This window comes from Larimichthys crocea, chromosome XXIII (assembly GCF_000972845.2).
Source record: "Larimichthys crocea isolate SSNF chromosome XXIII, L_crocea_2.0, whole genome shotgun sequence".
Lineage (NCBI taxonomy): Eukaryota > Metazoa > Chordata > Actinopteri > Sciaenidae > Larimichthys > Larimichthys crocea.
Window position 1 is genome coordinate 2,345,983 of NC_040033.1, and position 24,146 is coordinate 2,370,128.

General features: G+C 43.1%; 1 protein-coding gene and 1 long non-coding RNA gene across 2 annotated transcripts; one reads left to right on the forward strand and one right to left on the reverse strand.

The window, feature by feature from the left end:
• Positions 1-536: 536 nt before the first annotated feature.
• Positions 537-23,402, reverse strand: avl9 (AVL9 homolog (S. cerevisiase)). Its single transcript, XM_019254512.2, has 16 exons — positions 23,144-23,402; positions 20,060-20,180; positions 16,347-16,432; positions 15,690-15,761; positions 14,063-14,152; positions 13,909-13,975; positions 13,756-13,796; positions 13,630-13,668; positions 13,473-13,542; positions 12,313-12,806; positions 12,103-12,237; positions 11,789-12,008; positions 11,022-11,139; positions 9,842-9,895; positions 3,617-3,705; positions 537-3,080 (listed from the first exon to the last, which is right to left on the reverse strand). Exons 1-16 carry the CDS (start codon positions 23,225-23,227, stop codon positions 2,953-2,955), a joined length of 1,908 nt encoding a protein of 635 aa, XP_019110057.2. The 5' UTR covers positions 23,228-23,402; the 3' UTR covers positions 537-2,952.
• LOC113744530 (uncharacterized) lies at positions 15,884-17,560 on the forward strand. The gene is made up of 3 exons (XR_003461612.1): positions 15,884-16,313; positions 17,063-17,124; positions 17,217-17,560. It is a non-coding gene; the product is annotated as an uncharacterized LOC113744530 (long non-coding RNA).
• Positions 23,403-24,146: the final 744 nt, after the last annotated feature.

Genomic DNA, 24,146 nt, shown 5'->3' on the forward strand with positions numbered 1-24,146 from the left:
GATATTAAAATTTCTGTCACAGAAAATGAATAAAACAGACAAATATTGGTATATATGAAGACGTAACTTCACAGCAGAAATAAACATATTTACATCCTGGTACAAAAACAGTTTTGGTCTCTATAGGTGTATAAGACATGGCGAGCTTCCTAAAGTCACGGTGCACGACTCTTTTATCCAGCCAGCCAGTTGGCTTATGAATGATTAATCAAAAGAAAATCAGTTGATGAATTGTGTGTGAAGTGAAGTCCTCGCCCCCGTCACTCTCACACTTTCGGTTTTGGATCACAAGGTGTGAATTTCTGCCAGGTCACCGGGTTCATGTGTCCCTGTGAAGCCACCGCCAAATTGTTGTCAGACAGCCGACCACGTGCCGCCGCCACCGCCACCACAACAACAACCCTTCCCTACAAAACACACAGCGGACACTGCTTTGTTTGGCTGACCTACATTTGTACCCAGACACAAACCCCGAGGGATAAAAGACAAAAAAAAAAATGTTCCCGTAACGTCGACTAAAAATAAAAAGTCTGCAGCACATTTTAATCATTTGTTTTTAATACAGCAATATAGTCGAGTATCACTTTCCTCTCAAATACATTAAAAGCATCTGTCAAGAAAATATTCTGTGAATTTGAGTTCATAATACATTCATATCTTTTAAATACAAAAATGATCATCAGAGGATAAAAAAAAGGAACAAAAATCAGACGATACCTTCTGACAATTAATCCAGAAATCAAAAAGGGAACTCCAGAAATGAGTTAAAAGCATGAACAACAAGAAAAAGAGATTTAAAGACGAAAAGGATGACACTCGTTACAGCTGTAAAACTGGACTGGACTGAGCATGCTCACTGGACCACTTTTAATCCAACTTATTGTTGAATTATTTGTAGCACGGGAAGGAAAAAGATCCCGTAAGCACCTCATAATTACAGTTAAACGAGATAAAGAGTCATATAAATACAATATAATGGCTGCTTTGTGCAAATACACACAGTGGTCCACAGATTAGGACTTGTTCCAGTGTTGTCATGACAAAACATGGGACATTTATGAGTTCATACACAACAAATAAATAAGATATCTGACGTTACACTATGTTCAGATTTACTAAATATAGTTCTCCCAATATATATATTTAATATGTTCTGACAGCAAAGTACAAAAAGGCCTGGGTGAGGGTTACTAACACCCCGTCAAACACACACAGCCGGGTGCAGGTTCCTTCATAGTTAATTATAAGGGAGGTTTTCATCACGAAATTCAGGCATTAGGTACACGAGGATCTAAGTAATAACATTGTGGTTATTGTAGTAACAGTTTAAGGGAGTGGATTAATTATTTAAGTGATGTATCAAGACAAAATGGCTAAAAAAACATTTCACAAATTGTGATAATTTGCTATTTTATTTAGTCTTAAATTCAATTTTTTTGGGTGGTTTAGACGTCTACGGAGCCAACAAACTGACATAATGTTGGCAGATGAATCAAAAATACAACTAAATACACAAATACAATATATTACATGTTTAAAAGAAACTGTAAAAATAAATAGAAAGCTTTATACTTGTGTTAAAGCTCTAAACTTTCAGCTAGCTATCTCACTGAAGCTAACTTTACTAGCTAGCTAACAAAACACTTATTTTTTTCCACCTTTACCGTTAACCGGTTAATAAAACTAATTAAAACTGAACTTATTTTACTCTTGACACATATTTAATCGGCTATATTTCCCACATTACACATTTTATTTTGATGTGTGGCTAGTTAGCTTAGCTGAAATAGCTGGTAGCTTGTTTAACCATTTCAACTAGCTACCTCATTGAAACTTTTGTGATAAAAAAAATACACCAGCCGTGTTTAACATAACTATAGTTAAATGTTAAACATTCACAATACTGTACTGAATACTTCTGTAGCATCACAGTAGCTAAAGTTTATTTAGCTTGCTGGCTAAAAAGTAAGAAAGCACGCAAAAAAAAAAAGCTAACTTTGTCAGCTAGCTAACGCTACTTGGAAGTATACAGATATAAAATTAACAATATTGGAGTTTATTGATCAATCTCTGATGTTTTTATTATTTAATACCTCCTTTCTCATAATAACAAACTAAAATGTTCAAGTAGCATTCGCTACCTACCTTTGTTAGCAAGCTAACGAAACTAAGTAAGTAGTACCGTCTCCGTAACATTAACAATCTTAGTGTATGATTTAACACTCTTCCGTAATGATGTCGAACAAACTAAACTAAAAACGTCCAAGTAGCATTAGCCAGCTAAATTTGTTAATGTTTTTTTGACAGCTTAATTTATATTTTACTCAAATAATTGGCGATTAAAGTAAAAATATGAAGCTTTGTGGTTATTGTTTGTATATTTGTAGCTTGTACTACATTTTGTCAGTTCGGGGCTCCGTAGACGTGACATTTTTCACTGTTTTCTGCAGCCGTAACATGTATTTTTATGCAATTATATGTTTGATTCTTGCTGTTACCGACCACAATGTTACTACAGAGGCATCACTGAACGAGTCAATTTAAAAACAAACTGTTAAAATCTTCAAGGTGCTGCAGCTCATGCTGTTGGGTCAAATCCTGCGACACAGATTTAGTTTTTCTTTTTTCTTTAAACATAATTTCTCAGTAAAATAGTCGGCTATATAGACAAACTCTAGAAATATGCAGCAAAGAGTTGAACACCGCAAACCCAACGACAGCATCATCAAGTGTCTCACAGGGAAGCATCCAGCAATACAAAAACAGGCGCCTTGCTGAAACTTCTGGGGTTTTTTTTTGATCGATAAGCGCCGGCAGCATCACAGTGGATATGGACCATACAGATTAATGCCAACGAAGCGGCGACCCAGACTTCATAAAAACCAGCTCTCGCTCCGCCGACTCTCCAGCTTCGACGGTCGCCAGAAGATCAAAGGAGGGCTGGTGGTTTTTTCAGGGTTTGACCTCCGTGGCGGGCTCGGTACACGGCGCGTTGGTTACAGCTGCAGGCTGGGCCAGCGTGGAGAACCAGGAGGTCATGGCCGACTTGGCGCTGGTCAACGCTCCGCCAACGGACTGACCTGAGAGCAGCAGAGGTGGAGAACAACGAAGACTTTACTGACAAAGCAGGTACTTCACGACATTTACAGACTCAACCATGACGCTTTTAGACCATTTCTGGCCGTTTCTGACCAACCTCAAACTATTTTGTTCACAAACATGGACTTGGAACTATGGAGATCAGTGATCTGACTTTTTTCCGTTACACGGCCATCACTTGCACTCGAGAACAGGAACAGGAGCGAGAAAAAAACGGTACAAACTATTACGTGTACTATTTGCTTTCGAAGGAAACGCTGGAAAGGCCGGATTTGGACTCTTCGACCTTTCCTGACATATTGTGAGCTTCTATAACGTGAATATTATCGTATTAGGGCCACAAACATTCGTCACGTGTGACGATTTGCTGCTTTTTTACCAACAAAAATCATAAACGATGAGGTAAATAATCAAAAGTTGACATCCTAGTTGACATATTTACTGAAAAATCGTGTTTTTTAGCAAATGTTTTAGGCATTAAAGAGTCTTATTTTGGTGAAACTCTGAGCTTTCTTACCTACAACCTTCCCTGTCTGGACCACGCTGCGACTGGTGGTCATCATGGCGTTTCCAATCTTCTTCCCTCTCTCGCTGTTCTGCACCGAGCTGCAAGGAAAGAAAACACAGAAGGTTCAACCGTGCACCGTGTGTGCATGAACTCACCTAACCTCACCTCTCTGTAGGAACTCTTCCTCCTTTCCAGGAAAACAAACTACACAAAAGTGCTGCTGCTAAATGTTGCAGCAACTTGTTAAGAGAGGCTTGCGTAACAGCAGAGGCCGAGGTGGAGTATCTGATGATCAGAGCTGAGCTGAGAGAGCGGAAACAAGCCGGCTACGTTTCACAACAAACCGGCGGCTCTACGGCCACGCCCGACCGATCACACGACGTTCAGCACGGACCTCACCTCTGCATCATCAGGGGTAAAAGTCTGACTCACAATTTACGCTGCTAAACAGAGACACGAAGTTTATTTTGATTCGTGTCCGGCGGTTTGAGTGAGCAGTGGTCGAGTGACATGGACAGTGAATGAGAGCGAGCGAGCACCGGCTTTGATAAGGTCGAATCAGAGAAACAAAAAGTTATTACCTGATTGTTTCACAGCAGTTATGCTCCTGATGCTGTCACTTAAAGATCTAATGATGTGAAAAACACATCTGAATTGTCCGTAGTAGCTCTTTTATCACAATTACAATTTGTTTTTGTGTGTAAATCACTACGCCTTTATGTCCTTAGATGAGCACAGCCTATCCGGGTACTCTGACCTTTTATTTGACTGACAGTAATACACACAGGTCAATTAAATATCATAAAATAAGAAAACAGCTTTGTTGTTTAGCTGTAGGAGCCCAAATCCTACGGCTACTGTAAAAGTGAAAGAAATACACCCAAATTACACAACAAAAACAACCAAACATGAGCAAGTACACAAAGTTTGGCGGACAAAGCGGTTCTGGAACCCTCCTAGTTGGGTTTGAAGTTGCGTTGGGAACCGACCAAAAAGCATTGCCCAAGACGTGCCCGTTCAGAGTTTTGCCGTAAGGGTTGATGAATGATGTGACGTCATTGTAACCTGATTCGTGTTTCTAATTATTCTATTAAGCAACCTTTAACCACAAGAGAAAAAGGAAACCGGGTAGGTTTTGGCTCCACTTCCTACGTTACTTTGTGGTTTTTACAAGGTTCATTTTTAGGTCTGATACGTCTTGCTTCCCCATGTGCATCAATCAATCACTTCTTACCGGGAACACCCGACAAGAGGGGCAGATTTTGAGAGGTTCGACCCGTGAGGTCAAGCCAAACTTTGAGGACAAAATGTTCAACTTGCTGCCTGATACATCCCAACCACTGACGGGTACCGTGATAACAAGATAATCTGTTTTTATTTTAGTGTGTAAGTAAGTGTAAGTGAAGGCTGCAACCATCCTGATTATTCAGCGACTGAAGTAGAAACATCCGTGAGAGCCAAGAGTTAATCTAAAGGAGACGTCCGGCATGTGAAGTCTGTCATTGAAACCTAAAACCAAAGAGAAATGTGTGTGTGTGCTGTCATTCCTACACACACACACACACACATACACACTCGTACAGTGTTTATCCGGCTACAGCATCAACATGACGCCGCTCTGTGCACAACGAGCCCGGCCGAGCATGAACTGGCACCGCGACTCGCTGCCTCTGTGGAGTCAGACGGGACGTCCCGCGGTGCCGTCACTCACGTCGGGACACCCGAGTGGATCCACCAAAACATGCTGCGGTTGCTAAGCGCCCGTTGCTAGGATCAATAACCCGGCAGCAGTCCAACCAGGGGAATCTGTCCTCGCCGTGCCAACTTCCCCTTTTGTCTTTATTTTCAAAGTAAGAGACCGGCTGTTGTTCATCCCACGGCAGCGCTGAGAGGCTCACTGTAGATTTTTGTGTTAATTCTGAGAGTAGCTTTAAGAAGACGAAGATGATTCTTACCACTCGATGTAGGATTAATTATTAGACTATGGCTCCGATTAAGTTACAGTTTTTTGAGGATGAAAACTTTAAGTAGGTTCAGGTTCATCCAGCAGCTTTAAACAAACAAACTTGTTATTTATATTTAGTCTTCATCATTTTGAAAACATCTGCAAAAAGAGACGCCGCTCAATAAAAACACTAATCCATGGCACGATTTAAGCTTTAAACATTTCAATATTAATCATGTTTTGTTTGATGTTGTTTGTAAATGTTAAATTCATTCAAATACACTTTGACAGAATAATCTGAATAATTAAGTAGAAGACTTATTTACTTATAAAGTCATTTGTGTTTTTGGAGTTGACTGTAAAGTTTTGTATATTTAAGGAAACCAGAGCGAAATGTTTGGTTACGCAAAAACAAACTAAGTGAACTAAAGTCTAGAACTGATTAACAGGTCTTTAAATCCAGAGATTAACGACTGAATCTTGCAGTTTACAATGTGTCTACATCTTAAAGGAGATCAAACTCTCATCATTAATCTTTATAATTTTCTAAATATGATGCAAACACTTCCAAAATATTGTACTTTTCATGTTATATAATATCTTATATAACTTATATAACCATTTATTCATTATGACTTTGACCTCCCGTTGGCTGTGAAGTTCCCAAAAACTGCAGTTCCTCTAACGTCCACTTGAGGCTGGCTCCAGAAGTGAGTCAGTCTCCATAAGTCCCCATGTTAAAAACTTCACAGCAGAAATAAACATGTTTACAGCCTGGTACAAAAAACTGTTTTGGTCTCTGCAGCTAATTTAGTACGAGTCAGTGTGACATACATAGCATGTAAGAAATGTTGAAAGGTTGAAGCTGTTGGGTGGAAATGTGGCTAGAATAACGGAAACACTGAGGTAAATTTAAACAGACACCACTCGACAATCTCACGACAACAGAGCGAGGTATTTCCCCCGAGCCTCCGTGCACACTGTCAGCTCAGAGAGGAGCCCGGCGGACCCCTCCATCTCGCTGGCCTGACCCAAATAAACAGATAACTCCTTATGCAGCGCCGTGCTGACAATGAAGAAAGAGGGTCCGCCTGCAGCTCGTCACGTGACGGGGGCGCAAAAAAGGGTCGGCTGTGTTCAGCTGAGCGGAGTGGACGCACTTTCCCCCTCCAGCCTCGAGCAGATGGAGCTTTCTGCTGTCCCCGACAGATGACGGGCGACGAGGCTTCAGAGTCAGAAAAATGCCTTTAAACCGAAGAACCAGCTGTAAAAGTTTAGTTCTGGTATCGAGGTGATTTCAAACTGAACAGCAGGTGGCGCTAAAAACAATTCAAATGTTTCTCTGAGGAAAGAAATGAACTCTACGCGTGGTTTGAAATTAATTAAAGGTGCATCACAATATTTTATAATGTATGTTAAAATATTTTAAAAAGTAAAATGTATTGATTTAAATTTTTTTTAACGCTTTCTTCCCGATTTAGCCCTTCATATTCACAATAACCCCCTCCCGCCACGCATTGACGACGAACACACACTATTGTAAATTTTTTCTACTGGACCACCACCCCTCGTCATATTTAAACTCGGATGCGCCTTAAACCCACCCCCCTCCATCCTCTCCCTCAACCACCCCCCCCCCATCCTATCGTTTCCCTTCTCCTTCTCCCGCCTCACCGGGACCCATCCACCCGACCTGGTGACCCCCATAACCCCACTCCCTCTCCCTCCTCACAACCTCCCCCCCCCTTCCACCTCCCAGGTTATTGCATAATCCACTTGATCTCGCAAATTTCCAGATTTCCCTATCCACGCGATTAGTCATACCACCATATATTTTCATCTTATCTTTGTATGTTGTTGTATTATATATGTATCTTATCGTATTTGTCCACCCACTTTCCCCCCCCCCTTATGTTTTCACCCTCACCACACCCCCACGCCACCCCACCTCCCTTCCCCCACACCCCCTGTCCACCCACCACACTTCTCATGCGCTTTGATTCACCTCATTTCTCCCACCTCTTCATATCAAACCAATTTGCCAGCTAAACGACCCCCCACCACACCCCCCCACCCCCCAACTCCTTTCCTGACTTTTCTGGATTACTTACCCCCACCTAAAAAATACTCTCGTTTTACCCACCCCCCCCACACGCACCACCCCCACCCCCCTTTAACCCCTCCGACATCACCCCCCCCCCCCCCAAAAACCCCAATGCACACCTACTTGCCCCCCCAACACCCCTCCCCCCCACCCCACTTTACGTCCGCAACCCCCCTTTCTACACCTCACTCCCATACCTACATAATTCTATAACCACCCTGGCACCATTCAACCACGGCATGCGGTTACCACTCACGACTCCCCACCTAAAAACCACCCTTTTTACCCCCCCCCCCCAAAATTATTTAATAAATTATATTGTTTTAAAAATAATCAGAATTGAGTGTTTAACAAATAACAATGAAATGAAACGTACAGTAACAACATAACTTCCTCGTAACAACTTCTAAACATGCGTTATATCTTTATTATGATGTATTTAATATCAAATTATGATGTCCGGCTTCTTTTTTGGATTTTCATCATCATATTTCATCAAACTTCTTTTTACGACAGAGTTCAGAGCGGCCGTGTCACCGAACACCTGAAGGTAAAGTGAGAGCTCCGAGTGTTACAGCCAAGCAGTCGTGTCCTCACTGTAAAACTAAGTTTGGGATGGACACACTCGCCTGTGTGTGTGTGTGTGTGTGGGGGCATTTATCTGACGGGGTAACACTAGTCGTGGTGCTCCAGCTGTGGACGGAGTCGCCTTTCATCGACGCTCTCCTGGAATGAAACCGGAGCCGAGGCTGAAAACGTCTCCGGCTCCGTTTTTGAGAATGAAACTCGCTCATAATTAATGACTTCAGCCGATATGAGACCCTCGCAACCGCAAACCACAAACACTCCCCCTGCAACCTTCAACCTGAGTCCAGCGAGCTGCTACACCCACCACACAAACACAGCATGTAGTAACACACTAAGTAACTCAAAGTATTCACAGCTGGGTGTCAGGAGAGCGCCGAGCATGACAACGTTTGGTAATTTAATCATTAGTGAGACGGCACCAAAGTGTCGACTTTAAAACTATTTAACTGATTTAAACAACTGTTTCACTTTATTGTGAAATCCAGCCCACAAATCAGTCTTTTATTTTGAAGGGATCCCTCATGGAGGCTGTCAAAGTAAAAGCACAGCAGAACACTGAGCATGGGGAACGCTAATAATTTGTTTTATATTAATATTTACCCTATGTTCATTTAATTGTTAAATAAGCCCAGTTTGTACCAGTCTTTTATTTTGAAGGGATCCTTTAATTGTTGTTTAAGGACTGTCAAAGTAAAAGCACAGGTGTCGGTGTTGGTTTAATGTTCTTAAACAACTGAATTTATCACTAACTTATAACTTTTTTAACAAGTAGGATGCTCATTTACTTTAAAACTTTAAACTTGACCAGTTATGTGTTAATTTATTATGAAATCCAGCCCACAAATCAGTCTTTTATTTTGAAGGGATCCTTCACGGAAGAGGATTTAAACTAATCTGTGTGTTTCACATTAATATTTAAACTTATGTTAATTTAATTGTTAAATCAGCCCAGTTTTTACCAGTCTTTTATTTTGAAGGGATCATTTAATTGTTTTTTAAGGACTGTCAAAGTAAAAGCACAGGTGTATGACGGAGAAACACTAAGCAAGGGAGTTGTTTAATGTTCTTAAACGATACTAACTTATAACTTTAACGAGCGGGATGCTCATTTACTTTAAAACTTTAAACTCGACCACTTACGTGTTAATTTATTGTGAAATCCAGCCTACAAATCATCAAGTTTTTCGCTGTCTTTTATTCTGAAGGGATCCTTTAATTGTTCAGCATTAAGGAGGAGGACTAAAGCTAATCTGAGCTCTTTAAAAACTTAATTACTGCTCTCAGATTAATGTTTTTTTTCAAAGGCATGAATCAACAGAACACTACCAGCGCTTTCAAAGTAAAAGCACAGGTGTCTGACAGCAAAACACTGAGCAAGAGTTGGGAAAATGTTCTCAAATGACTGAACTGCTTACTGACACCACAAGAGGGCGGCAACACGCGTGTTTTAGTGGATGATCATGTGATGATAGACAAACATTCTGCAGACTGAGCACCTGCCTCTCTCGTCTTGTGTTTCTGACGTCAACGTCACAGTGTTTTATGCCGCCACAGTGATATCGTCACGTACAGAGCAAGGAGTGGAGAGAAAACTCACTGTGAGAGTCGTAGTTTCACGTCAGCGACGCTGTACTGGCCCTGGAACGGGTGTCTGCAACAGAGAGAGTAGAAGCAGAGGTCACACACACACACACAGATGGCAACAAAATACACAAATATTATGATTTATCAGCCAATTTATGCACATTTAAAAGCATGAAATCGATCCGATTTTCTATCCCGAAGTGTTACTCTAAACCAGCGAATGACGCAGGATATCAGAGGATGTTTCTCATGATCAAACATCCAAAAGCAGCTGACCTGTGGTAACGTTTACACAGAATCATTTCTATGCTGTGAATTCTGCGTCAAGTTTTATTTATTTATCCGTAACCAAAGCAGAATTTTTACGCCTTACACACAAATTAATCTTGTTGTCTGACAAACATCCAAGTTTATTTCCAAGTTAAAAGTCTTCAGAGTTTCCTGAAGTCGGCAGATTCACGACTCCAGTGTGTTTGTTTTGTTGTACTAAGACTTTCGACTTCACGCTTCTGATTTAAGGCGTCAGAGGTCGCTCAGTGTTTCGTAAACATCTAGTCTTAGAAATCTTTGCTATAATTGATCAGTTGATATAAAACTGATGTAAAATGTTCCTTGTGCACGACTGAAAACTAAAAGGTGATCGCTTATTTACTTTAAAACTTTAAACTTGACCACTTATGTGTTAATTTATTGTGAAATCCAGCCCACAAATCACTTTTATTTTGAAAGGATCCTCCATGGAAGAGGATTTAAACTAATCTGTGTGTTTCATATTAATATTTAAACTTATGTTAATTTAATTGTTAAATCAGCCCAGTTTGTACCAGTCTTTTATTTTGAAGGGATTCTTTAATTGTTGTTTAAGGACTGTCAAAGTAAAAGCACAGGTGTCTGACGGCGAAACACTAAGCAAGGGAGTTGTTTAATGTTCTTAAACGATACTAACCTTTAACTTTAACGAGCAGGATGCTCATTTACTTTAAAACTTTAAACTTGACCCCGTACGTGTTCATTTATTGTGAAATCCAGCCTACAGATCGCGACCTCGAAGCGGCAGCTCTTGAACGCCTTTAATAAGCAGCTCAAGACACATTTATTCAAACTGGCCTCTGTCTCGCCTGCTGTCGAGTGTTTTCATGTTCTGTTTCTGTTCTAGACTCTTCTGGAGCTCGGTCCTCCTCCTGTCCACCTACCCCGGGGTGATGGCCGTCATGGCGGGGTGCTTGTTGCTGTACCACACTCTGAAGTTGTGGGTGATCTTCCAGGCGGTGACGAACGGCGCTCCGTAATCGGCCAGCAGCCTCTCGTTATCTGAAACAAAGAGAGAGAGAGAGAGGCGGACACGTGAGCGGCAGTAACTCGATTTACTGAGACTGAATGAGTGAGAAGATTTATAGTAATATGACAGTAACCAGGTTACATGTCAGGGAGACGTGGCTCGAGCTGTTGACCTGTTGAACCCAGGATGAGCTGCTCATCTTCCCTGACTCTAACCGTCCTGATGGTCGTGAACATGGATTCAATTCGAGGGTTTTGAACTCAGATCTTAAAGTCTGTCACAGTTTGTTTGATAAAACTTATCTTAAGACTTGGCTAAAAACACGAAGAGGAAACAAAGTCGTGTTTTCTCTTTTGTTTGCCGAGTTTTATCTTAGAAGGCAGAATTACAAATAACGAAGGGAGGCCAAGTGATTACAGGAGCAAACAGGTGAAGATCGCTCATGTTTGAAGTCTGCAGGCGATGTGAGTTAAACTTTCCAGTGATCAAAAGGATTGTTTTATTAATAAAAAGGTTCTTCTCCTTAAAGCGAAACACTAAACTAAGACTTTAATTGAGATCAAACATATTTAAAGACTTTTCACAGCCTGCAGACACTCTGGATTCAATTAAACTCCTCATTAGTAATTAAACCTTTTAATGAAGAAGTGATAAAGAAGGATGAAGAAGGAGGTGAAGCACCTTGCTGTAGTGCTGAGGACAGTAAAGAGTGGAGGTAGAGGGTGAACTGGGCTCTGATCCACTCGTCTCCGCCCTCCCAGCCCGTCCCGTCCAGGAAGACGTCGTCGCGGTTCTCCGTCACGTGTTTGACGAGGTAGTCGGCGAAGCGCAGGTCGGCCGTCGTCAGGCTGAGGATCTTCCGGAGCTCCGGGTCCTGGATCTGGATGCCGGCTTCGTCCACCTACGACACGAAACGCAGACGCGGACTTTAAAAGTTTAAAAACCTCACGGCGCCTGAAGTGAAATAAAAACACGTCGCACGTGCAGGGACGTACGTCCACGATGGCGTCGCTGAGGTGCCTCTGCTGCCGGAAGAGGATGTTGGTCGCTCCGGCAACGAAGCCACGCACTGCCACATCCGACAGGAGGTGATGCTGCTGCAGGGCCATGTAGGGCAGGCAGAGGTAACCCTAGCAACAGAAAGCAAAGGTCACACACACACATAGATACACGGTGTGAGTGTTACCTCCGAGTCTGAGTGTTACCTTAGTGAAGATGGGCAGCGGCAGGCCGTACTGATCCTCCTCCAGACCGGACACCAGACCCTGCACGACGCCTCCCTGACTGCTGGCGGATTGCGGCTGCACGGTGATCGGCGTCCCCGGCTTGGAGTCGAAGGTGTCCAGGAGCTCCGGCTGTGTCTCGCTCCCCTCGGCTCCCTCTTTACGAGGGCTCTCCTCCAAAACGCTCGGGTCCAGAGTCTCCCAGTCGCTCTCGGAGGAATCTGGTGACGGGCGTGACGGAGGCTTCAGGAGGTGGTTGTCCCCCGCCGCCGAGCTGTTCCCAGGGGACGGAGGCTCTGCGGCAGGCTGGGCGGTGTCCACCCTGTCCAGCTCCAGCGTGGTGTTCGCGATGTCGGTGACGGACACGGAGACGAACTCCTCGGCTCCTGAGACGCTCTCCACCAGACTCAGGTCCTCGGACACGCTGCTCTTGGGCCTGTAGTGGGACGAGTCGACGAGGCCGTGCTCGATCATACCTGCAGGAATCATCATTCCAACATTTCAACACCTTAAAGTGAAACCATGAGACCTTTAACAGATAAAAACACACCTACACTTGGTTTAATTGTTTTCTGCTACAGTTTAACTCGATAACTAACTAACTAGGGCCAAACAGGGTCAACATCTGAGCTGGAGGAAAACATATTTATGTCAGCTGCGTCCAGATTTCCTCGTGAAACTTTATAAGCTTTATAAACCAGTTACTGACTTTACTGTCTGTTTGCTTCACTTCTCTACTTCTCTACTTGTTTTTACAGTTTTTAAATTGTTGTTTACTCTTATTATTTACTCTATACATGCTGATGAAGCCCTACGCTCCTCAATGCATGGTTTTAAAACAATACATTTACACCTTCTTCTCTCATTTTTAAGCTTTCCTCGACTTCAGTTACCACATTTAATGACGATGTGTGTCTTCTCTATAGAGGACAGCAGGGGGCAGCTCTGTTGGCTGTTAGAAAGAAGTCAGCTCGACGGAGTCTGACGGGAACTGACCCTCGTTCTCAAACACATCCATATTTTAGTGTCGTGTTTAGCTGTAATACGAGAACGTTTGTGAACAGACAGGACGTCATTTTTTCCTGCAAGATGCCCACGACTATGATGCCACATTCTACAGATCTGTGAGTGTTCCTGCTGACCTGGAAACAGCGACAAAACCGTCATCAGAGCTCCGACCAGTTTGTTGACAGGAGCCACGTAGAACATGACCTGCAAACGTGAGAAACAGACGCTGAGTTTCATTTTTAAAAAAACTTTCCCGGGCAGGAGAGACAGATTTGTCGTTTGTCATCGTACCTTCTTCTCCAGCAGGATGAGCTTGAAGAGGATGAGAATCTGTGGAGGAAACAAGACGAGAGTTAACAAGACATTAAACAAACTACGAGACGCTTTAACGCTGCAGCTCGGTGTGTGATTCTCTACCTTGTGTCGAAAGTGAAGGATTAAATCTCGTGGTGATAAACCTGAGGACAGAAAACAAGAAGAATTTACCTTCAGGCACGAACATAAAAATATCTGACTCAAAACGAGTCAAACTCTGTTTTTTATTCAGTATTTATGTGACTTTAAACCCACCGAGATAAACCTGCGAACCCTCCAGAGTCGACCCCCTCAGAGATCCGTTCATGTGGTCGTACAGCTCCTGCAGGAAAGGAAACAGGAGGTGAGCGGAGGAGGCGTCGTCGACAGGAGGAGGTGGATCACTGACGGACACACTGACGTCACTCACCTTTAAGATGGAGATCTGCGAGAAGTCTTTCTCCTCGAAGTAGGCGTGCGTGATGAGCTGCAGTTTAGCTTGAAGCAGGCCGTAGAGAGGCTGCGGGTCAGAAACAAACACGGGTCACGTGTGTGTGTGTGTGTGTGTGTGTGTGTGTGTGTGTGAGTCATCAACAGCCTGACACATAAAAACATTCTCCTCAGTCATGACTCCTCTCAAAACAACGACACCACGTGCTTCGTCGTCTCTTCACCAGGAAACATTCAGGTCGCTCGTCCTTTAAACCGTCCTGACACAAACCAAAACATCGCTGACGGTCCAAAAACAAAAACAGCTGAGACGTGGCAGCAGGTGAGAAACTTTTCTAAAAGAGGATCAACCGACATCGAAAGCTTCGCACGTCTGCAGCAGGAGAGTCACTGAAGTAAGATCGACTTTATTGATCCCACAGCGGGAGAAGTTCACTTTCAAAGACATCACAGCTCATTTTATTTAAATAAAACATCTGAATACTTCCGCCAACGCATGAACTGACCGGTCTAACTGGTGTTTACACCCGACAGTCCAACTCTCAGAGATGTTTAATCAAGCTGCAGTCAGTTTACGGCTGAAAGACGACTTAATACAGATTAATTACCTGTTAATCGATTCCTCAGGTAATAATCTGCGTGCAGGGCTCCACACTAAAGGTTGGCCCTCATTGGAAACTACTTTTTTATATTGCTACTTTATTTGAGACAGCTGCAGACAGGAGAGAGCATGAGATGCAGCAAAGGAACCGGGCTGGACTGTAACCCGGGTCAGCGTGGTGAGGATTTTAGCCTTGATACACAATGGACCAGGTGATAAAAACAGGGACAGCAAACCAAATTAAATAAATGTTTAAAGCTGTTACAGAAGCAGGACCACACGGCGCTGCACGAGCATTTGTGCGTTAACTCGTGTGATGTCTGGATTCATGTCTGAAGGATCCGTGCACGACAACAAGCTGCTCTGCTCTGCTGACACGTCAACGGATTAAAAAGACCGTGAAGCTTTTAAACGTTCGTCTTGAAGTGTCGAGCTCTGCCGCGTCGAGGTTACTCTGAGTGCATCGACACACATTTTTCTTTTTAGATTTTTTCTTTTGTGCTCTCGAGCTGATCCGGGACGTCCCAGAGCTGAAATTTCACTCTTTTGATGATAAGACGCCGATTCTGCTGAATGAAGACGAGAGATCTCGTTTAAAAAACTCACGCCTGGATACTTTTACAGGTCAGTCAGCCCAAAAAACGAACACTGTCTGACTCGTCCTTCGTCCTGAACTTCTGGATAACAGAAATGTAGAAAAGTTTGTACATGTATGTGCAGAAGAGCTCGTTTGAGGACGTCAGAGATGACAAACTTCATTTAAATAGTTTAATAAGTGACACCAGATATTAAGAATACTGATGGGAGCTGATTAAAACCTGCAGACAGAGCAGGACGTCATTAAAAGTTTGTCATTTAAACCTCGTCTTGACTCTTTTATCACCTCATGAGAGGAGACGACGACCACGGCGCCTCGCTGGATTTCGTTCTCGGACGTTAAAAAGCAGGAGAAGAAGCCGAGCGACACAAAGCTTCATTCATTTCTCCGGCATGTCGTGTGACTCACCACTCGACTGAGGACGCAGACGCTCTTCTGAACCGTCTCCCGGGTGACGTCAGCCTGTCGGACCTTTAAGGCCTGAGGAGAGATTGAAAATATAAAAGAGATCAATATTTATAAAGACAGCAGAGCAAACATCACGAGGCCGCCGTGTGATCTCACGCTGGAGTTTTAATTTCCTGTTGGCTTCGAATCAAATCGAGAACACACACAATGTCTATGTGGCCGAAAGTATGTGGACACCCGACCTTTACACTGTGATTGTTGACACGAACACACCAAGCTTCCTCCGTCTTTTCTCTTTTTCTGAGCCCGGTTACCCAGCTCCTGTTCTGGCATGACACCAGCTCCTTAATTAACGTGGATTCATGCGGACTAATTAATAATTAGCTTCTCGTTGTCCAACCCTTCATGTTTTCTTTAAATGTTACGTAACATCCGGACACGGAAACAAAGTCTTTCTGCCTCTTCACTTTCTTATTTCCACTCCAGCACATTTATATTGTGCTTTTTTTACTCCACAACAGTTGGTTGACGGCTTTAAGTATTTAGTTAATTAATTAATCTACTCAGCAGGGCCTATAGTAACTGCTGTCTACATACTTTTGGCCACATAGTACAAACATACAGGTAAGAATTAATTTATTTATATGTATGACTGACCTTTGCTTCTATTTGGCGATAACAGGAAACTCCGTAGACGCACTTCATGTCTCCGCTCAGCGGCGGCAGGTGGAAATAAACAGTGTCTGCAAGACAACGAGAATTAGTCACATTAATATGCATGATATGCAAAACACTGAAGATCTTCACGACGGCAGCGTCTTTCATCCAAAACACTTCACTGAGGATTTTACAGACTTCAAAGCCGTCAAACTTGATAAACTCACCTGTCAATCGTCTCTATTATCTTTACACCTCACTGAGATCTGAGTGGACCAAACGAGTTATTCTGCATGTTAACTACAAGCACAGCTGATTTACTCGAGTACATGTGCACACACACACACACACACACTTTTATTGTTTCTGGTAAAGTGTGTGTGTGCAGAAGTGTCAGTAAATTAAGAAAACGTCAAGTAAGTGGTCAAAAAAATCAGCTGATTTGCTAAATATTAAATATTTTTTTGGATGTTTGGACTGTTTGGTTGGTGAATGACGACATTACTCACCATTTTCTTAAATCTTTACAAACCAAATAATCAATCGATCATTGGAGAAAAGAGTCAGCAGGCGAATCATCATGAAAATATCGATTAGTTTCAGGATCCGTCTTCTAAACGGGTCGATTTTTGCTGCGTTCAAAGACACTCTGGACGTTTGAGACACTAAACTTTTGTCAAAACTGATTTATTGTTTTTGATTCCTCGTGTACGCAGCTCTGTTCCTGAAGCTGACGCTCATGTTTCAGATATTAAAGACGACTTTTTGTTCTCATCACGTGAGCATGTTTCTAGTCTGAGGTTCATTTTCATACTGTAGTGAAATAAAAAGACACGTCTGAATCTGAAACCTCGTGTGTTTTTATTTCAGCTCATTCCTGTACACAGCCTGCCTGAAGCTCCTTTGGAAGGAGAAGCGAGTTAACGGCAATTGAAATGCCACAACTGTCGGCCCTCGTTCCCTCCGAGGAGAGGCCGGAGAGCGTTTTCTAACACGGTTAAGAGCTCCCTCTGGATGAGACGACAGCAGAGTCACAAAGGTCAGACTGTGCACGTCAGAGATTAACCAGAGCCGGGCATCGACGGGGCATCTGGACTCAGGCCACAGCTGCTTTCCGACAAAAGAAGAAAATACAGCCTCGACTCTGCTGCTGCTGCTGCTGCAGGGTTTAAACTCTGCTTTCTGAAAGCTGCACGAGGACACGAAGAAGAAGAAGAAGAAGAAGAAGAGTCATCTGAAGGGAAACGAGACTGAAACATCAGAGAGACGCAGACGCTGCTTTCATTGCGAGTTCAACATTATCGAAGAGATGTGAACATCTCTGAGCTTTTAGACTGATCAGACTCCCAGAATCTCTCTTCGGTTGAACATGTCGTAAAACTGCAGATCGATAAAAAGTCTGTCATCTTATTTTGCTGCTTCATTTCCTCCTCTTGCGACAACAGCACACTCCGACAGCGTCATCAAAATAACAACTCGCACCGACATTAAAAATAAAATGGGGAAAAAAGGGGGAAGCTAACAGCTGGATTACGGAGGATCCTCCAGCTGCTGGAAGCGAACCATCATCACCTGCTTTGACGTGAACTGGTTTAAATTAGAGTGAACTTCATCTAGAAATATTAAAACAAAACACACGTTTGATGTGTGTGTAGCTGCTAGAAAATCAGCATGAAAATCTACATACTGCCCCTCAACGCTCTTCTTTTGCATTTATGTTTAGTTATTTAGCTTTTAGAATCGAGGTTCAGTGCAACAAGGACAGATGTGTCATGTCCAGTCGTTGGTAGTGTTGGAGAGGAGGTCCTCTCTGGAGAGCTGGAGGTCTTCAGGAGGTGTTTGAAGGTAGAGAAGGACGCCCCTGATCTGGTAGGAACTGGTGGGAAGACGTCCCACCGACCAGGAAAGTTTGGTTTGCGCAGAGTCAGGCGTCGATCACGGTCAGGAGGCTCAAGTAGGTAAGTGCAGAACTGGATCTGAATTTAAAGTGGGCTGCTACAGGTAGCCAGTGGAGCCAGTGGGGTAACGTGACCTTTTTGGGTTGATTGAAGACCGCCACATTCGGGATCTGCAGGCTGGGACGCCCGTCAGAGATGACCACAGGTCTGATTTTAGTCCAGCTGTGAACGAGCAGCTAAAATCCTAAAAAGGCTCCAACATGGCTCCTAAACTTCTTAAAAAACAGCCGTGCATGTTTGTTTTTTTTACAGAAAGATGCAGGAACGGTGCCATAACTGTGTTTGCATGACTTATTGAATACGAGGTGTGTGCAGTCTGTTAATCTTTAGTCGCGTTCCTGCAGCTCAACGCGATCCGTCTGTATTCCCTCTGTAACCAACACCCAGTCACATCAGCGTGGCTGCTGCTGCTTTTATGAGCCGCAGTGCAGAGGGAGTCACTGTTTCCTTAATCAGCCTGTGAAACACACAGCGGAGATCGATGTGGTCAGACAAACAATGAGCCACGGTCACACAGAAACTCTCCCGTCCTGTCCATATGGTGCGAGTTGACAGTTTTTAGTTGAAAGTCTGGCACAGAAAGTGACTCAGCAGTAGTGGTGAACCACAGGACAGTCACATGACGGCAGCCACAACAAACGGGACAGTTCGCCTAAACCTCGAGTACTTCTCTTTTCTTTTGTGCCGTCTGGACAAAAACCAACAGAGCAAACGTGAATCGCCATCGTCCTGACTCAGTTTCTCACGTTTTCTACACCGAACACACCCTCGAAAACAATCAAAACAATCCGCTGAACACAAAGTCATTTTTCTCTGTGGGTTAACTCAAAGAAATACAACCCAGGAGGTCCAGTTATAGGAGGAGATTGATGCATTTTTAAAAGGTTAAAGAGACTCCTTTAGTGCGTCGACAGCAGAGGATATAAAGTTTATTCATACAGCTCTGGACCACTGGAAAAAAGAGGAGGTTTGGAATCGTTTGGTAGTTTATCTAACGATTCTCTTATAGATTCCAGAAAGCACGAATTACATTGCGTAACTTCCGCAAGAAGTTACACGATGAACATGCAGAAACATTTGCGCGCACAACATGCAATATTTTTAAATGAATGTCGTGTTTTTGACACGCTTCGGACTGGAGATGAATCTCAACCTAGCAGCAGCGGCAGCAGCCAGGCGATGAACACCTCTGCGGTTACTACAGAAGGTAAATAACACACTGCCTACCATGTTAGAGCCATGTGCTTCTTGCCACAGTTACACATCTTTACTATTATCTAGGCTGTGGGCCTCTTTTGACCTCGCTGTTGGTTTTGAAAGGTCATGATACTTCTAACTAAACAAAGTTGATGCTGATCCTTTTTTTCCCCAAATGAGAATCGATAAAGAATCGAATCGTTAAGCAGAATCGAGAAAGATTAGAATCGTTAAGCGGAAGCGTCAAAGAATCGAATCGTTAAGCAGAATCGACAAAGAATCGAATCGTTAAGCAGAACAGATAAAGAATCGAATCATTAAGCAGAATCGATAAAGAATCGAATCGTTAAGCAGAACCGATAAAGAATCGAACCGCTAAGCGGAAGCGTCAAAGAATCGAATCGTTAAGCAGAATCGATAAAGAATCGAATCGTTGAGCAGAATCGATAATGGAATCGGAATCGGAAAAATCTTTCAATCAATTCCCACCCCTAGAGCTTTACCTAAACCCGTGAATCAACACACGCACACTGCAGGGTGTTTGTGGGTGTGACGTACCTTCCTGATAGTTGTGCGCCCCGTCAGGAAGAGCCAGGAAAGGGAGGTACTTCCACTCGCCCGGCAGCACGTTGCTGTCGTGACCCTCATCGGGCATCAACGGCGGGTAGGAGAATTCAACCTGAAAGGTTGAAGGGAACAAAGTTACAAATTTTAAACTCTTAGTCATGTCAAGTTTTTGTCCACGTAGGTTTCCTTCTGCAGGACGCTGTAATCGTTGGGACCACCATAGGGAATGCTGACAGGGAGCGGAGCCAGTGTCGTGGCAGAACAGGAGCTGGGTAAGAGGACGTTGACGGAGGCGAAGACAAGAAACTGAACAAGAGTAAATCTGGGACTGGCTTTTAGACTTTTAGGCTAAAGTTTTAAACCCTTTTCTGCATGAAAATGAAGCTTAATGTTCGTTATCTTTTCTCAATTATGTTTCCACTGCCGACTGCCGTTCTCTGGCAAAGCCCAGCCTCCCGCCAGGCGGTGACAGGTAAGAACCTCGGACTATATTAACCTGAAACCTGCCGGTCCTGAAACACACACTCGGAAACAATGATTCACTCTTTGAAAGGGATGAGCTCCGGCACTCCCCTCAGGGCGAGGCGCTACTACTGACTCTGCAGCGGCAGCGGCGATGCTCTTAATAAAAACACAGCGGTGAAGCCTCAATAAGCTTCCTGTCAGAGAAGCAGATGGGTGGCAGGCGACTAAAAAAACTAAAATAACAGGAGGGGGGTGAGGAGAGTGAAAGAGAAGACAGATTAAAGAGCCAGGGACTCAATCTGATACCCAGCTGGAGATCGCTGACCCCTATCAGGTAACAGGCCCCAAACAAAGAGTGTCTGCTCTGTCAGCCTCGTTTTAACATCAGAAAATATCTTTTTATCTGTCGAGCAGCAGCTGCTGAGTCGGCCACAGAAGGACGGTCGCCCCGTCTCCAGATGGAGAGCAGCGACAACAACAAGGAGGAGAAGGTGGAGGAGGAGGAGGAAGAGGAGGAGGAGGAGTGTTCGGGTTTTACGGCCTGTAAATTTAATGAATTCTCCAAGAGGAAGAGGCGATAACGAGAAGAACGGTGCACTTTCACTAATTAGCAGGCGTCAGACTTTTGTCATGCAGGCAGGTGAAAGGTCAACGTGTCTGAGAGAAACGTTAACGTCCGTAAAACAGGTTCACGCTGTAAGACCAGAGGAGTGTCAGAGCGTCTGCTCGAAACTGAGGCTTTGTGAAGAGCAGCTCAGACAGGTTTATATAAAAATCACTAAGCTGCTACTGTATTTTTTAAAACCCTTCACGTGAAGAACCAGCTCAAAAACCTTGGAGTCGCTCTTTCTGACCGCAGTTTTGAGCCTGACATCAGAAAAATGTTGTTTCATCATCTGAGAAATATCAATTTATCAATTAATTCACGCTTTAATCACCTTGAGGATTGACTATCGAGACGCTCTCTTGTCTGCGGGTCGCCTACGACTACGAAAGGTGGCATGTAAATAAATAAAGTATTTATTGTAAACTGTATTTTAACTGCTAAGACGACTTTTTAACATTTCAGAACTTCGTTTCTTGAATAAAAACTATTGTTTTTTACGTTCTTCAAATTAGGAAATCAAAAATGTTTCATTGTGTTACGTTCTTCAAATTAGGAAATCAAAAATGTTTCATTGTGGCGTCACAGACAAGCTCCTGCCGCCGCCATATTTGTAGTCCTGACTATGAAATCATCGACTGAATGACGCCTGGTTGCACAAACAAACCATCTGTAAGGAATCAAAGCGTCCACGCTTTTAATCCTGCATAACTTTAAGCCTTAATATAATGTGAACAGGTGAGTTGTATATAAATTCACCCTCAGTACAGTTGTCATGAACGGGGAAATCAGCTACAGAGACCAAAACTGTTTTTTGTACCAGGCTGTAAACATGTTTATTTCTTATTTTAACATGGGGACTTATGGAGACTGACTCACTTCTGACATAGACTTCTGTTCTGACAGTTTTGGCGTGTGGAACGATGTAATGACGGCTACAAATAACGGGGGAACAGGAGCAGCAATCCTCGACATATAAGAGCCACAGAGTCGGTTTTTCCTTTCTGTAAATCTTCTCTGTGTTTTGGTATTCTCGTGTTTATTTATATAAATCAGAATAAAAGCAGAGAAATCAAAGAAATTCCACACAAAAACACCTGAAATCAATCCCTTCCCGTTTCTCACACGTCTGTGCTCGAGTTTCAGGCCGCTCTTCTTCTGCCAAACACTCCAGGTCTTTCAGGTTTGATGGGTTTTTTGTTAAAGATCTCTGCACATAGCAGCTCTGTTTGGATCTGCCGGACCTTCCAGAGCATTTGTCTTAAACCGTTTTTTTGGTTCTTTGGGTCGTCGTCCTGCTTGTAAGAGACTCGTAGGTCCAAAGATTTTCCGTTTTCTGCATTTTTTAAAGTAATGTGCGAGTGTGATTCTTATGTTGCAAGCACCTGTGAAATGCCACAGGTGAGTTTAATGTGTGGAATATCTTCGATCTGGGTTTTTCTGAGAAATAATTGCAAAAAAAAAAGTGCTTTACGTGAGAGAAACCTGAATTTTTTTGCGTGTGTCGATCTAGATAACAGGACCGGGGTTAAATAAAGCCTCGTAACGTTGCTGACGTTTCTCTGCATGAAGGTCAGGTGTCGCAAGATGATGTTTCTCATCGAAAAACACATCTGAGACGGAGGAATTAGTCTTGTTTGGACTTGTCGAGGGATACTCGGGTCTGCAACGAGGAAGACGAGACTCAAACATCCTCTGTGGTGCACTGTAAAACAAACAGCACAGATTAAACACACGCACATCCTGGTGTTAAATGAGCCGGATGGACTCTTGTGTTGGCTGAATAAACTGATGTCCACAGTTGGCAGCAGAGCACATGTTATATAACCCAACAGCTGATGTTAGACACAACCTCCCTGCACTGCATGGCAAAGGCATGGGGGGGGCAATTATTAGCCCCACATGCAGGGTTATTAATGCACTTTAATGCCCCTTTTGGTGAGGGTGTCAGATCACAGTAAAACACAGTAAACACAGTAAACACAGTGGACATGTTTGCAGGTTACCTGACAGCCCTTCTTGTGGTGGAAACCAACCACCACGATGTGAAGCACCGGCCCCTTCAGCTCCTCTCTGCCGTGAGGCTCCATCCTCCCTCCCGGGTGTGTGTCTGGGTGTTTAGGGCAGGCCCTGTGCGTGTTTTTCGGCTGATGAATCCGCTCTGTCCGTGTGTTTTTAACCTCGATACAGTCCGCCGCAGACAGAGAGGCACAACACGGCGGAGAGGAGTCTCTGTCTTCCGCTTCGTGCAGAGGAGAGAAAGAGCCGGAGGAGTCACCGCCAAGCACTTCCGGCTTCGTCTTCGAGTTAGTATTTAAGCTAATCACGCATTTTTAGATAGATAGATAGATAGATAGATAGATAGATAGATAGATAGATAGATAGATAGATAGATAGATAGATAGATAGATAGACTTTTATTCATCTGTTTACAGTCTAATTTAATCGTACACAGTCCTTTGTCCCCATTTGTGCTTATTTTTCTTCACACATTACACATTTCTCCTTTCTTACTCTGCACTAAAGTCAACACTGCCAATTTGCTGTATATGCTTTTGTACAATATATTTTATTTACTATTGCTATTTTGATATTTTTGCACTGTCTATCTATCTATCTATCTATCTATCTATCTATCTATCTATCTATCTATCTATAAACATGTTTAAATCCTATGCAAGTGTTCAATTTCTCTGTACATATTTAAATTTAGATCTATCTCAGGTAAATTTTAAAGTTTGGTTACTGTGTTGTAGGTTAATTCTAATGTATGTTATGTTTCTGTTCTGTTCTGTTCTGTTATGTTATGTTATGTTATGTTATGTTAAGTTATGTTATGTTATGTTATGTTATGTTATGTTAAGTTATGTTATGTTATGTTAAGTTATGTTATGTTATGTTATGTTATGTTATGTTAAAAAATTGCCAAATGATGTAAATAATTTAAATAAGTACCGGGTGTAGTAGTCGTGGGCAGTGGAGGGAACTATCTTGACCTTCACTCCGCGC

What these genes read in the sequence shown, in the direction of transcription:
- avl9 (XM_019254512.2), bottom strand. Translation starts at nt 23,227, where the DNA reads ATGGAGCCTCACGGCAGAGAGGAGCTGAAGGGGCCGGTGCTTCACATC. An exon ending in CGCAGATCTCCATCTTAAAG is followed by an intron (nt 13,976 to 14,062) that starts GTGAGTGACGTC and finishes CCTTTCCTGCAG; the next exon opens with GAGCTGTACGACCACATGAA. An exon ending in GTCCTCAGCACTACAGCAAG is followed by an intron (nt 11,140 to 11,788) that starts GTGCTTCACCTC and finishes TCTTTGTTTCAG; the next exon opens with ATAACGAGAGGCTGCTGGCC.